The sequence below is a fragment of the Malaclemys terrapin genome, chromosome 2 (assembly GCF_027887155.1).
Source record: "Malaclemys terrapin pileata isolate rMalTer1 chromosome 2, rMalTer1.hap1, whole genome shotgun sequence".
Classification (NCBI taxonomy): domain Eukaryota; kingdom Metazoa; phylum Chordata; order Testudines; family Emydidae; genus Malaclemys; species Malaclemys terrapin.
In genome coordinates, this window is record NC_071506.1 from 93,232,415 (window position 1) to 93,247,144 (window position 14,730).

The 14,730-nt window shown below is 37.8% G+C and overlaps 1 protein-coding gene across 1 annotated transcript in view; it reads right to left on the reverse strand.

Moving 5' to 3' along the window:
- Nucleotides 1-14,730, reverse strand: part of CDH19 (cadherin 19) — a 104,255-nt gene that overhangs the window by 56,524 nt on the left and 33,001 nt on the right. The window contains exon 2 of the mRNA XM_054020937.1: nucleotides 6,461-6,687. Coding sequence (XP_053876912.1) covers nucleotides 6,461-6,658 — 198 coding nt within the window. The 5' untranslated portion in view covers nucleotides 6,659-6,687. The remainder of the gene's footprint in view (nucleotides 1-6,460; nucleotides 6,688-14,730) is intronic.

A 14,730-nucleotide genomic window follows, 5' to 3' on the forward strand; every position in this document is an offset into this window, starting at 1 on the left:
AACACAAATTACTGTTTTAACTGATGGCAATGACCTGTCACTGTCAAGCTTATTCCAGTCCTTGGAATATGGCTCTCTATTATGAACAGGGATCCTAGTTTTCCATTATTAAAAAAAAATTCCAATAAAAAAAACATAAAAACCCAAATTTTTCCATGATTAAAATGAAACACTGAACTTTAGTTTTCCTATCCACAATATATACTGGTATCAGTTTAACACAATATTTTACTGATATCAGGGAACTCTGTTTATCTGATCTAAGTGGTACTGGGGCCAGATCAGATAATCAAAAATTCAGATAATCTGGAGAACTTCAGACCTGGGCAACAGGGCTCCCGCTGTCAGCCCCAGTTCAGTTAATATGGAAAAATGGATAATGGAGGCTCAGATAAATGGGATTCTATTGTATCTTTTTTAAATTTTTTCACAGCATATAAAAAATTAAACATTCTCTCTAAAAATGCAAATTCCAATTTTTCCTGCATTTTCACATGAATATAAATACATTTCCTGATTCTCAACAACCTCTTTTATCATGCTGACATTGATGAAAGTCACAGCTATTTACTTTCCTTTGATCACACTCAGTCCCCTTGTTCACAAAATGACTGAGGAGCATACGCCATGATTACATTACCCTAATGCTGCTGCTTACTAGAGTCTTTCATTTTCTTTCTGTTTACATAATGGTACTTTCCTTGACAATACTTCTAAAGTAAAATCTGAGTGTGCATGTGGATTTCAGAATATTTAGATAATTAGTTGTTAAATTGGAAACTTTGCTCTCAGGTCCAGAAGGAGCCCTGCAGGTTGCAGATATGCACACAATACACATTCTCAGAAAGCTGCCAAGTGTAAGATTCAACCTCACAGTATATAAGAATGACCATAATGAGCCACATCAGTGGTCCATCTAGCCCCGTATCCTGTCTTCTGACAGTTACCAGTGCCAGATGCTTCAGCAGGACTGAACAGAACAGGATAATTATCAATTGATCCATCCCCTGTCATCCACTCCCAGATTCTGGCAGTCAGAGGTTCAGGGAGATCAAGATCAAGGGCTTGCATCATTGATGGATCTAACTTCCATGAACTTCTCATTCTTTTTTTAACTCAGTCATACTTTTAGCCTTTACTACATCTCCTAAGAACAAGTTCCACAGGGTGGCTGTGCATTGTGTGAAGAAGTACTTCCTTATGTTTGTTTTAAAGCTGCTGCCTATTAATTTCATTGACCCCTGGTTCTTGTGTTATGTGAAGGGGTAAATAACACTTCCCCCAAACCATTCATGACTTTATAAATCTCTGTCATATTCTTTTTTATCTGTCCTCATATGCTGTTCCAAACACCGAATAATTTTTGTTGCCTTTCTCTGTACTTTTTCCAATTCTAATTATCTTTTTTGAGATGGGGTGACCAAAACTGCATGCAGTATTCAAGGGTGTTGGGGTACCATGGAATTATATAATGGTGTTATGGTATTTTGTGTCCTATTATCTATCCCTTTCCTAATGGTTCCTAACATTTTGCTAGCTTTTTTGAATGCTACTACACATTGAGCAGATGTTTTAAGAGAACTATTCACAATGACCCCAAGATTTCTTTCTTGTGTGGTAACAGATCATTTAGACCACATCATTTTATATGTATAGTTGGGACTATGTTTTCCAGTGTGCACTACTTTGCATTTATCAACATTAAATTTCATCTGCCATTTTGTTGCCCAGTCACGCAGTTTTATGAGTTCTCTTTGTAACTCTTCTTGGTCAGCTTTGGACTTTACTATCATGAGTAATTTTGTATTGTCTGCTAACTTTGCTACCTCACTGTTTACCCCTTTTTCCAGGTCATTTATGAATATGTTGAAGTGCACTGATCCCAGTACCGATCCTTAGGGGACCCTGCTATTTACCTCCCTCCACTGTGAAAACTGACTCTTAACTGAATCATAACATTCAAAAACAAGCAGGAGAACACTTCAACCTCTCTGGTTACTCAGTAACAGACTTAAAGGTGGTAATCTTGCAACAGAAAAGCTTCAAAAACAGACTCCAATGAGAAACTGCTGACCTTGAATTAATATGCAGACTGGATACCTTCAATTTAGGCTTGAATAGAGACTGGGAATGTCTGAGCCATTACTCACATTGAATCTATTTCCCCATGTTAAATATCCTCACACCTTGTCATTATCACTACAAAAGTTTTCTTTTCTCCTGCTGATAATTGCTCATCTTAATTAATTAGCTTCTTAGAGTTGGTAGGGCAACTCCCACCTTTTCATGTTCTCTGTATGTGTATATATATCTCCTTACTATATGTTCCATTCTATACAACCGATGAAGTGTGCTGTAGCCCACGAAAGCTTATGCTCAAATAAATGTGTTAGTCTCTAAGGTGCCACAAGTATTCCTGTTCTTTTTGAGGATACAGACTAACATGACTGCTACTTTGAAACCTGACTCTTCATTCTTACTCTTTCCCCCCATCTGTTAACCAGTTACTGATCCATGAGAGGACCTTCCCTCTTATCCCATGTCCTAATGAGGTTAATTTGAGTAATATGTTACATACCACAGTTAGTAGTTCTGCAATTTTATATTTGAGTTCTCTCACAACTCTTTTGTGAATACCAACTGTTTCTGGTGACGTATTACTGTTAATTTATCAGTTTGATCCAAAACTTCTTCTACTGTTCTGTGATGACATATACACAATCAATATGGGAATAGTTGAAATCCCCCATTATTACTGGGTTTTCTGCTTTTATAACGTCTCTAATCAACCTGAGAATTTCACAGTCACCATAACCATCCTGGTCAGATGGTAGGTATATTCCTAGAGCTATACTCTCATTACACAAGCATGTGATTTCCATCCATAGCGATTGAGTCATTTAAGGTTTCACAACTTTTAACTCAATGCTTCCTTTCACATTTAGTGCCACTCCCACACCAGCACGACTCTACTCTGTCATTCCTATATATTTTGAACCCTAGAATTACTGTGACCCATTGATTACAATTGTTCTCCTAAGTTTCTATTATGCCTTTTATATCAATATATTCATTTAATACCAGGCAGTCAAGTTTATCCCATTTTGGTATTAAGACTTCCACTATTTGCATATAAGCACTTAAAAAAATGTCAATATCTAGTGGTCTGCTTTCATGTGGTATAACTGAGTGGGTCTCTTTTTCATTTGACTGTTTCTCTTCAGGTTCCTTCCTGTACTTTATCAGCTTCTGTCCTTTCTCTTTACTTCGATATAGAGTATCCCCTTAATAAGCCAACCCCTAATGGATGTCTCTGTCCAAAATGTGTGCTCGTGTGTACCTATTGGCTTTACTCCAGCCATTAATGTAAAAAACTCTATCATGACCTTTTATAATTTACATTCAAGGACTCTGGTTCCATTTTGGTTTAGGTGGAACCCATCCTTCCTGCATAGGATCTTCTTTTCCCCAAAGGCTCCCCAGTTCTTAATAAATGCAAATCTCTTCTCTGAACACCACCATCTCATCCACACATTGTGACCCTGCAGTTCTGCTGGTCTAACTGGCCTTGCATATGGAATAGGTTTCAAGGTAGTTGCTCAGGTTCAGTGACTACAGCAGGTCACCTTGATCCACACACTTACTCTGAGATCAGGTTACCTACAAACACTAACTTGCAACAGAATAACAGCACTGTTGCACATGTACAAATAACTCTGGAGCATAACCTTGGCTCTAGCCACAGTGTACACCCAACCTTTACCTGGAATGACTTTTTAAATATTGCTTCCCCACAAGGACAGCAGGTGCCAGACACTAGCTGAGATCAGTCCTGGGTAGGTGATATCAGTGTGAAGAAGATCAGCATAATAGTTTGAGCTCCAGGTGTGTGCAAAAAATGTGTTATAAGAACCAAAACATTTTGATGTCACATGATTATTTTAGCAGGGGCTGTATCTTGCTTACATAACCTCACATTTAGACCATTAACTTGACATGATCACAGGATGAAAATTGTGTTTTGTGGCAACTTTTGAGGTTTAACAATTTGTTTTCATTCCACCTTGGAACAAATCCAAAACTTTAAAAATATTTTTATGAAATGTAATTGATTCAAAATGTCTGGTTTTGGACCACAACCAAATCTTGTTGATAATGGTTTGAGATATGGGAGACTCAGTTTTAAGTGCCTGTTCTGCCTGTTTCTGAGCAGAATCCTTCATCCCAGATCAGTCTGAGCCTTATAGAGACTTGGACCTAGATTTCTTACATCCCAGGCTAGTACCGTAACCACCAAGCTATAGAGTGTGAGAGACTCTTTCTCTCTCTTCTCCTCTCGCATTCCCAACAAATACTTAATCAAAATCAGAATATCGCTATGAAATTCTTCAGCTTTCGTGAAATTAAATTTCAATGAAAATGTTCCAACCAGCTCTACCACTAACCTTACCCCCAGATGCCCATGGGATACATTGATTTTCAAGACAAACCACGTAAGCAGGTGGATTTTATACCATTTAGAAAAATCATCTGTGAAACAGTCAGCTGGTCTCAACCTTAACCAATATTGTACTACCATCCTTGTAACCAAAAGATTGTGTTAGGTGACATGACCATATTACATAAAAATAGGAGACTTCTTATATTGAACATTTATTGCAGATACATAAAAGGACCTAATTCTTATTTACACTAAGATCTCTTTGCACTACCCTGGTGATGTAAAAGGACTTTAGAGTACGTGTAAATTATATTAAGTCAGAGGGGCATAACAGCAAAATAAATGGTCCTGTATTACAAATGAGAATTAGGCCCAAAAGGTTTTATGTACTTGGTTTAAGAATATATCAAGGGTTATAGATACATAGATTCCAAGGCCAGAAGGAACCATTGTGATCATCTAGTCTGACCTCTGCATAAAACAGCCATAGAACATCCCCAAAATAGTTCCAAATGTGATGTTGATCGACACATATCTTTTCACAAATGTGATCACTGCAAAGAGATTCATCAGATTCATTTACATTTGGAAATCTAGGAGGGACCGATTCAAAATTGAAATTACAGAAACATAAGCTCTGATTGTACAATCAGAGTGTGCAGGGGAGTTGTGAGCTGGAATAAGTGACAGTTAATAACAGAGACAGTCTGTTTTTGGACTCTTGTTGATGCAATTCCCTGCAGGGCCTTATTTACTAAGAAGTCACTGGCTGATCTTAGATTGTCACTTCCCTACTGACAACAGAGCATATGCTTCTTGGTGGAAAATCACAAGTAAATGTGGCTGATTTAATCAGCAATAAATTAATCATAATCCTCAATTAAAACTCCATATCAATTTACCTGTAGCACTGTGAAGAACAAAAAGGAAAGAATATAAGAATTATATTAAGGATCAGGGAAATCATAGCATTTTTTTGGCATGAAACTAAATTCCTAGCCACGAAAGCATATGCGGTATCTACACTTGCTTCTTTAGAAGTGAGACATCATACTTCCACAGTAGTTACTTTGAAAGAGCTGTGAAAAAGTAATTAATGAATTTTGAGTACTTCACCCTTTGGGCCCAATTAAATTTTAGTGCTAGTTAATTAGTGGTTAAACTTATTTCAGTTCATTCATCTAGAAAGTGCCTTACAGAAAAGGACACCAGATCTAGAGATTACAATTATTTCTGTTTTTTTTAAAGGCAAATAAATTAATAATAATAATAATTATTAATTATAATTTATTAATAATAAATAAAAATAAATAAGCAGAGAGGGAGATCTTATTAAGAAAATTATCTTAATGCACAATTTTAAAAGAGGTTGAAAAATAATTGCTCATTGTGCGAAAGCTACATTAATCTAATGAACCATGCAGGTTCCTATAGCTTCTCAGTGGTAAAAGGATTTAGTATTAATCTGCTTCATTAAAAATTAATGAGGGGTAAATCACCTGCTACTTAGTGTAATAGAAAATCATGCTAAATACTGTTTGTAAACTGCATTGCACTCAGTATGTCTGCCTCCATACAGTGCCAAAAATAGCATAAGCAAATTGCCAGATGTTGATAAATGAGTCCTTAACTTTCATTCAGAAGATAAAAGGGAAATTTAAAGTCTCATGTCAACATCTACTGTGTGTGATTTTACTTTTAATTGCATAATGAATTTGGTGTTGAGGAAGGTGAAGGACTTATATTATTGCACTGGTAAAAGCCTGGCATATGTTGGGCTCCGACCCTCCAATGATCTTCCTGATTGTAAGATTAGGTCCATAATAAGGGCAAATGTGCAGACATCTGACAAACCTTTTTGCCAGTGCACTTTCCCTCCTGCTTCTGAGCACAGTCTTCCAAATCTCTGGAGGTGATTGCTCTGTCCAGGGCCAGATTTATGTGATGCAAACAGTTGTTAATCAACTTGTTAAGTCAAAGCATTGCACTTTATGTTACTGTATCTCCCACAGAACGTACCTGGCCAACAGACAAAGGCTCTGTTAAAATCTGTTCTTCCAGCACAAAAAACTGGCTCCATACCCAGCCACGTTTCACTCTCTGAAGTGTTGCAAAAGGTTGGTTCATTTTGTGGATGTTATGGTTCTGCATACTTGGAAGGCAAGGCCATAGCTGACCAAGTGTTAGCAGAAGAGATAGCCAAGTATAACAATTCATACTGAAACCTCCTTTCAATCAATATTCATCTGTGGAAGGGAAAAAAAAAGAAAAGCTTTTACAAAGTAGCACTTCCCCAGCCCCTTACAAATATTGATTCTATGTTAATCTAACAGATCATTTTTACTATTAAAAATTCCTCCTATTCCTAAAAGAGAAGAACCAGAACAAAATCAACTTCTAATTAAAAAAGAGAAGTATTTTATTAGGGATTCAAAGGTATAAAAGTCAAGCATTCAATTTTCTGTTTATGAAATCCCTTCAGAGGGACCTTCTATGCAAAATAGAAAATCATCCTTCAATTAATTCATCCTCCAAATTAAGCTGGATAATTGTATTGTGTAGACCGGCAATCATTTGATTGGTATAATTGTACATTTCTGCTTAGACAAGGCTCATTTTGAGCTGCAGTCACAGAACTGCCTGAAGGGTGAATAAGTAGCCTCCGTGATCCTAATGACTGACAGCTAAAATGGAGGAGTGCATACAATTGTTTTTAACCTCCTCATTCCCTCCCTCCTATCACAACAAAATCACCCTGCTGAAAATGCCGAAGGAGCTAGCGTGGTAAGAAGAAGCAGCTAAAATGTGCACATCTCTTCTTTCCTGATCAATAGAAATTAACTGTCTCATCCGATTCTATCTCCTCTGACATTTCATGTTTTCAATTAAACAGACAAAAGGAAAATACAGCCTAGAAGCCCTTGCGTTCTACCAGTCAGTTTAACTGATCACACAAATTATTCTTTAGGTAAGCCAAGTCTTTGCACAAGATGTATGCTATTATCATTTGTTGTGAGTGGTTCCTGCATTGACAGAATTAACAGAACAGTCAGTTTGAAATAAAGTGCAATGCTTGACTGAGAATGGCCATCCTTTATGAGGTGAAATAAAGGATTCTGTAATACTTGGCCACACACACACGTGTTAAAACCTTACTCGGAAATCCAGTCTCTGGGGATGATGAGGTTATCTAGGTATGAGAAAAATGTGTTTTATGAGTTGACTCCATGTCAGTCGGCTCTTAGAATATAAGGGAGGTTGCCAGCACTGCAGACAAATCTGGCTATACATCCAAATTTTAACCATGAACTGTCATGTATCCTTACCTACCCAGGCACAACATCTATTCACCTACCCTTCACCATGATGATATTAATAACAATAGTAATGAATACCAACACAAACTAAAGACACTTGGCCTGGCACATACTTGCCCTGGAGGAATGGAATCTCACAAGGCTGCATTACTTGGAGAGAAACTGTAACGTCTCTCACTTATAATGCAAAGTGTCATATACTCATTTTTAGGTGGGTGTAAAGGAATTTAAGTTGAAGAAATTTACATGCTGAGGGACAAGAAGAGAAAAAGTGCTAATAGGAAGGTATCAAGAGTTGTATGTTTCAGCTTTTAAATTTGTACACATTCTTCTGTTTCTTCCATATTAAAGCTGTAGTATCATAGGGGAGATTTTGAAAGGAAGGAATTGAAGTTAGGGATTCCATTGCCATCAACTTTCAGTGGGAGTTGGATGCCTACCCACTCTGTACATTTGAAAATCTCCCCCTTATATTCCTTAACACCCACTAAGGATTAATTTCATGGCATGTGAGAAGGCCAGAGAGAGGTACACTTTAGCTCTGAAAATAAAGCTACAGAGGAATTAAGTCGTGCATAGGCCTTGGGCTGTTCTTCTTCACAGAGGGTGAATTTCACCCTTAGTGATGTGTGACTTACAATATCTCTCAAAGAAGCCATTGGAATCTGACATATACAGTTCATTGTATTGTATTTCATAGCAAAGGGAAAACACGCTGAAGAAAATCAAAACCAAGTGGCCTTTTCAGATAATTCATAAAGAAAATTATTTCAATCATGACGTAAATCAACTGACAGGTGTTCAGCTTGGGCTTAGGCTACTTCTGGCTTAGCCTGCTTCTGGCTACACATTAGCTTGTGTTTCAACCATCTATTCTGATGCTACCCACCTTACCCATCCAGTTTAATAGACTCCTTCAAGCATGTTATAAACTAGTATTTCAAGCAGAAGGAAACAGAAGCTTGTTAGTAAACTCATCTGACAAACACTGTATGTATACACATCAACTTAATAACTATACAAAATAAGACTATGTTGCTCTCCTATTGCTCACCCATTAAGAATGCACTCAACAGCTAGCCATCAATGACAGACAATTGAAAGAATATAATTAAAACATTTCTCCTGTATTTCTTATTTGTGATGATGGCTATGATACTCATGGCATAGTATCATATCTACAGTATGCTGCAGTTACTTCCATTGAAAACCTCCAATTTAAGGGGAATAAAAATTGTTCTTGGCTTCAGGTGTTGCATACTGTTCACTAAATATGTAAAAAATATTAGTCCAGTTTCAAAAAACAAACTAAGGAAATGAAAAAAAAAAATTGTGAGATTTTTGAGGGTGAGTGGTTGTAGTATTTAAACTCACAAGTGATCCTCTTTTATAAGGAAAAAAAAGAAACAGAAGCCAATTTATTGTCAAGTGGGGGTTGTATTTGGGAAGGGGTTGGGTGGATAAGCAAAAGGGCTGGCACATGGAGCCACATGGAGCAAGAGAGAAACAGGAACCAGATTGTGCATCTCAACTTAATAGTCTGGTCTCTGCCCTACTCTTCAGACAATACAGCTACATGTTGCCCCGTACTTGGGTTGGATTGCACTGTTACATTGACAAGAATAATAGGAATATCAACTGCAATAATACTAGACAGGCTAAAAAATTTTAGGGGCCCATGATGATTAACTTGCTATGGATTAGGAAGAAATTTGCCCCACGGACAACATATTGCACAGTAGTCATATTCCTGGGGTTTGTGATACAGAGACTCCTTAGCAAAGGGTCCCCCTTCTTTGGAAACAACTCTCATGTCAGATCTGACAAACTCACTACACCAAACTTTCACTACCCTAAACACGTCTTACAGGATATGTATTATATAGAGTAATGCAGAGGTTCCCTAACTATTCTTATTGCATGCACCCTTCCAGAGCTAGCAGCTGCCTGCCTACCCTTACCCTTCTCATGACTGATACTTTGTGTGTTCTTAACACTAACTGTCTTTAGCCAACTGTCCATATTTCACTGTTACGTACAGATATAGTTATAGTGCAACACATACAACCAAAAAGAAAACCCTAAGTTCTGAGCTCAGTTACACTGAACAGTTGCTGGGCAACTAAACCCACGCGGTACAGTGATTGGAGGTGAGGGCTCTGTATGTCAGCGTCTCTGTGTAACTGTTCTCATTGGTATATCTTGAAGTAAATAATGTACTGTATTTTATATAACAAATGCCCAAAGTGTTATAAAGCTTATGAAAATTATGAAAATTCAATAAAGAAAGAAATTAATACATAGAATTCACCATTACACAATTTATCCGACGTTTCCCCCAGAGATGTCTTGCATACTCCCAAGGGTACACATACCACAGTTTGGGAACCCCAATGTAATGTATATATAGAAATCTCGTAACTTGTCACGATTCCTAACAATTGTGAAATACATATATGGGTATTATTTAAGTATTTATATTGAAAGGACTTGGAGTAAAAAATAGTAACCAGGGCATAAAGTATCTCAGTGATGACCCATTCAGGCAGAAGAGAGTTGTTACCCACTATGGTTACCTGGTGATGCATTGCAAGGCTCATTTGTTTCGCCTTGCACAATACTAAAACTTTCAATGGAAAACCATCAGAGGGAACTGCAAACAATCAAAACCACTTAAAGTTAAAAAAAAAGGAATTTTTACAACAAGACAGGGATTTGTTCTGTCTATAAATAGAAACAAAAGACTGTTTCAGTAAAACACAGAGAAGGGAAAGGACCTCTGGATCTATTTACTAAAGCCGTGTTTCCCAAACTTGGGACGCTGCTTCTTTAGGGAAAGCCCCTGGCGGGCTGGGCCAGTTTGTTTACCTGCCACATCCACAGGTCCGGCCGATTGCAGCTCCCATTGGCTGCTGTTCGCTGCTCCAGGCCAATGGGAGCTGCTGGAAGTGGCACGGGCCGAGGGATGTGCTGGCCACCGCTTCCAGCAGCTCCCATTGGCCTGGAGCAGCGAACTGCAGCCACTGGGAGTCGCGATCGGCCAAACCTGTGGACGCGGCAGGTAAACAAACCAGCCCGGTCCCCCAGGGGGTCTCCCTAATCAAGCGGCGTCACAAGTTTGGGAAACACTATTTTATATGATAAGCTAGTGATAATTTTACTATATTAAAATATAAGCTGTTATATGTTTCTTTGAAAAAAGATTACCTCTGCAAATGTGCTACTGTATACCACCAGCTACTTAGGATTCAACCAGTAAGGATGGAATTTATTTGAAATGTTATCTTCATTATTTCTGTAATTCCCAATGGAGGACTCATACATAGATCAAACTATATAATTAATGTGTGTGGTTTGTTGTTTTTCTTTGTAACTTGTTTTTTGAAGGAAAAAAACCACATCTGTGCAATAATAGGTGTGAAATTATTAATTCTCTTCCTGTGTGCCAAGTGGTGGACACCCTACTAGATGGCCAAAAAGCCACAATCCCATAAAAGGTCATACTGGTTAAAAACTGATCCGGTTTAGTGGAAAAAATGAAGACAGTGCATTCTCTCTCTCTCTCTCTCTCTCTCAACACAGATGGGAGAAAGGAGAAGTTGATGAAAATGAATGTAAATCATAAGTTAGGAATAAGTGAAAATTGATAAGTGAAGCAAAGTGACACAAGTGGCAATCTAGCATAGATAGATAGATAGATAGATAGATATATGTTCATTACTAAATGGAGTTGGTAGAGTTGTCAATAATAATTCAGAAAAGGCAAAAGTGTTAAATAGTTGTGTACTGTATTTTCAATGGATGATATAGTCTCATTATATGATGATAACACTCTTTCCATTCCACTGGTATTGCTGAAGAATATTAAACAGAAGATACTCAAGTTAGACACTTTTAAATCAGCAAGTCCAGATGACTTGCATCTAAGAGTTTTAAAAGAGCTAGTTTAGGAAATGGACCATGAATGTTGATTTTCAGTATGTCTTTCAACACGGGGGAAGTTCCAGAAGACTGGAAGAAAGCTAATGTTATGACAATTTTTAAAAAGGGTAAATGTGATGTCCCAGGTAATTAAAGGCAAGTCAGTCTAACATTGATTCCTGCAAGATAATTGAGCAGCTGATATGGGACTTGATTAATCAAGAACTAAGAGGGTAATGCAACTAACACAAATCAACAAGGGTTTATGGAAAATAGATCTTTCAAACTAACTTGATACTTTTTTTATGAGATTACAAGTTTGGTTGATAAAGGTAGAAATGTTGATGTAATATTTTTAGACTTCTTTAAGGTGTTTGATTTGGTACCACATAATATTTTGATGAAAAACTAGAAAGAGATAAAATGAACACAGCACACATTAAATGGATTAAAAATTGTCTAACGGACAGGTCTAAATGTAATTGTAAATGCAGAATCATCACAGAGCAGGCGTGTTACTTGGAGTCTATGAATAATCCCATTCTTACTACTTCTGTTGTTGAATTCCACCGAGATGGTAAATAGAGACCAATTACTGCAGGCTTGGTGTGATAGAACCTCTTTATTATTATTCGCTGCTTTTTAATTATAGCTTTATATTTTTGGAACCTATGTGAAGGATAGTCTGATGTAACTTTTTTACTCTTTAGTTCTTTTAATAATACTGTGCATACTACACTAGAAAAAGGAATACACTAGGTCTAGTGGAATGAGTATGACATTGGCAATAAGGAATTCCTTAATTCTAATCTTGGCTCCACTGAACTTTCTTTTTGGACTTATGTAATTCACGTCAGTGATTAATAGGCCTTATTAGAGCTACCCCCCCCCAAAGGGGGGGATGCATTAGAAATTTTGCAGAAGTTTACAACTTTTTTTACTGAAATTTAATTTTTGACTAAACTTCCCAAACAGCTCTAATATCTACCTTCCAGGAGTGTTCCGTGGATTAATTAGTTAATAGTTGTAAGGTGGTTTGAGCAAGTGAATTGTAATATTCACTGCCAAAAACTTTGTTAACACAGAGTTAAGGTTGACCTTGTACCTGCCAGAATATCAATATATTTAAACCTCTGAAAACCAGGAAATACAGAATCAAGTTACACGCCAGCCTGCCCCACAACCTTAATTCTGCCCTCTGGAGCTGGCAAGAGCTATTGGAGATACGTTTCAACCAGGGCTGCCCTATGATAAGCAGACCTACGGAATGAGTAGGTAAATGTGCCATTTTATATGGCATATTGTTGTGTCTCATTGTATTCTCTCATTTATCTGCATGCACTTAGTCCGCCCTTTGCTGTGTTATGATCAGCTGAAATGGCTGAGTAAAAACTAGGTGTAGCCAGATGGAGTTTACTTAACCCTCCCTAAATGCAACTTTTGCTTCAATGAGGACACAGTCTCTTCTACTCTACTCAGGTGCTGTGTCCTTGCAGAGCTTGATATCATCCGGGATAATATAGGGTGATACAATGTCTGTCATGGGTGGATTCGGGCATCATTCAAAGGGTGCTATCAGGCTGACTTGTGAGTTGTCAGAGAGGAGCATTGTTTTTGAAAGATGTAAGGTATCTTCCCCTGTTTTTTTTTTCTGTAACAAAGCTGAAGAGGCCTATCTCATTTAGCTTATGAAATGTTTGCATAATATTACTAGATTTATACCATTTCTCCTGTTTTCCACTTTGACATTCTCTTTTAAAAAAAAATAAACTATTGTATGGATAACTCTTATGCATCTCTTCCTCAAGAGAATGAATCCTGCCACCTCTACGGAGAGGTATACCAGTATCCATAAGCCTTTTGTCAACCTGAGAATGACAAATGTTGATGTTTGTATTCATGTAATTTGTTTCCTATGCACACTGCCATATCTGAATGATTGTCTGACGACTGTGTCACAATCTCTGTATACCTCCAGTTATCATTAACTACTGTCATGTTTTATTTCCCACCAATAAATCTAATTTCTGAGATCTTAGTTAGGTGCAACATGTGTTTTATAACTAATTTATCTGGGTCCAAATCAACCTTTATTTAAATAGGCACAAATCTGAAGTAGCTACTTTGATTCCAGCTGTCTGGATTTGCATCTGCTTACGTGATAACAAAACGTAGACCATTCCTGAGGCCTAGAATTCAATCACTGCCCTACAGCTTAGGATAGTGCAAACAACTACAGTGTGCTGGAGCCCAGAACTTCCATCTCTTTCACTCCGCTGCAAGAACACGCATAGCAGCAATGGGGGACAGGATCACAGTGCATGATTAGGGGGAGGAGTGGGAGAAAGAGGCTAGGCACAACATAACCCTGAAAAGGGGTTACTAGTCCCTTCTAACCAGTCCCAAAATGTATGTTTGCAGGGTAGCCTATTGATAATTACTTCTTACCTACCCCTCCGTGAACAGATCATTAAAAATACACAAGGAATTGGTCACAATAGCAAAAGCTAAAGGACCTGATTTAAATGTTAGATATGATAGAAGAATCAGCATCTTTGTTGTCAGGCTGCATTTCCTACTGAATCCTACATGTGGAAGTGTTGAGAATAAAAGCAAATTTGGAAAACTACTAAAAGACAATATGGTGTGGTGTTGTAAGAGCGGACACTTCCTCCTCAAAATCTTGCTTGGACATTGCTTTTTCAAAACATAAAGAAAGGCATAGGACACTTCTTGGGACTAGAATCAGGACTCAGGGAGACTAATATTGTCAGGAGCAAATCACTATCAAATACAATTGCCTTTTAGTGCAACCATTTACATTTTATTCCTCTTGTTGTCATTTCTATCACATAGCCAGGTGTGTTAACACTTCAATTTAACTCAATAAATGCTCAAGTCCCTAAGATCCTCCTCAGGCAAGGACTACACATCCAGAGACTGCTTCCCTCCAAAATACTGCCCAGTATCTCTCCCTCATTCCCTGGTATCTCCTGCAGGAGGGAGATTCCACAGAGCTCGGAAGAGCGTGGGGGGGGCCGGGAGAGAAAT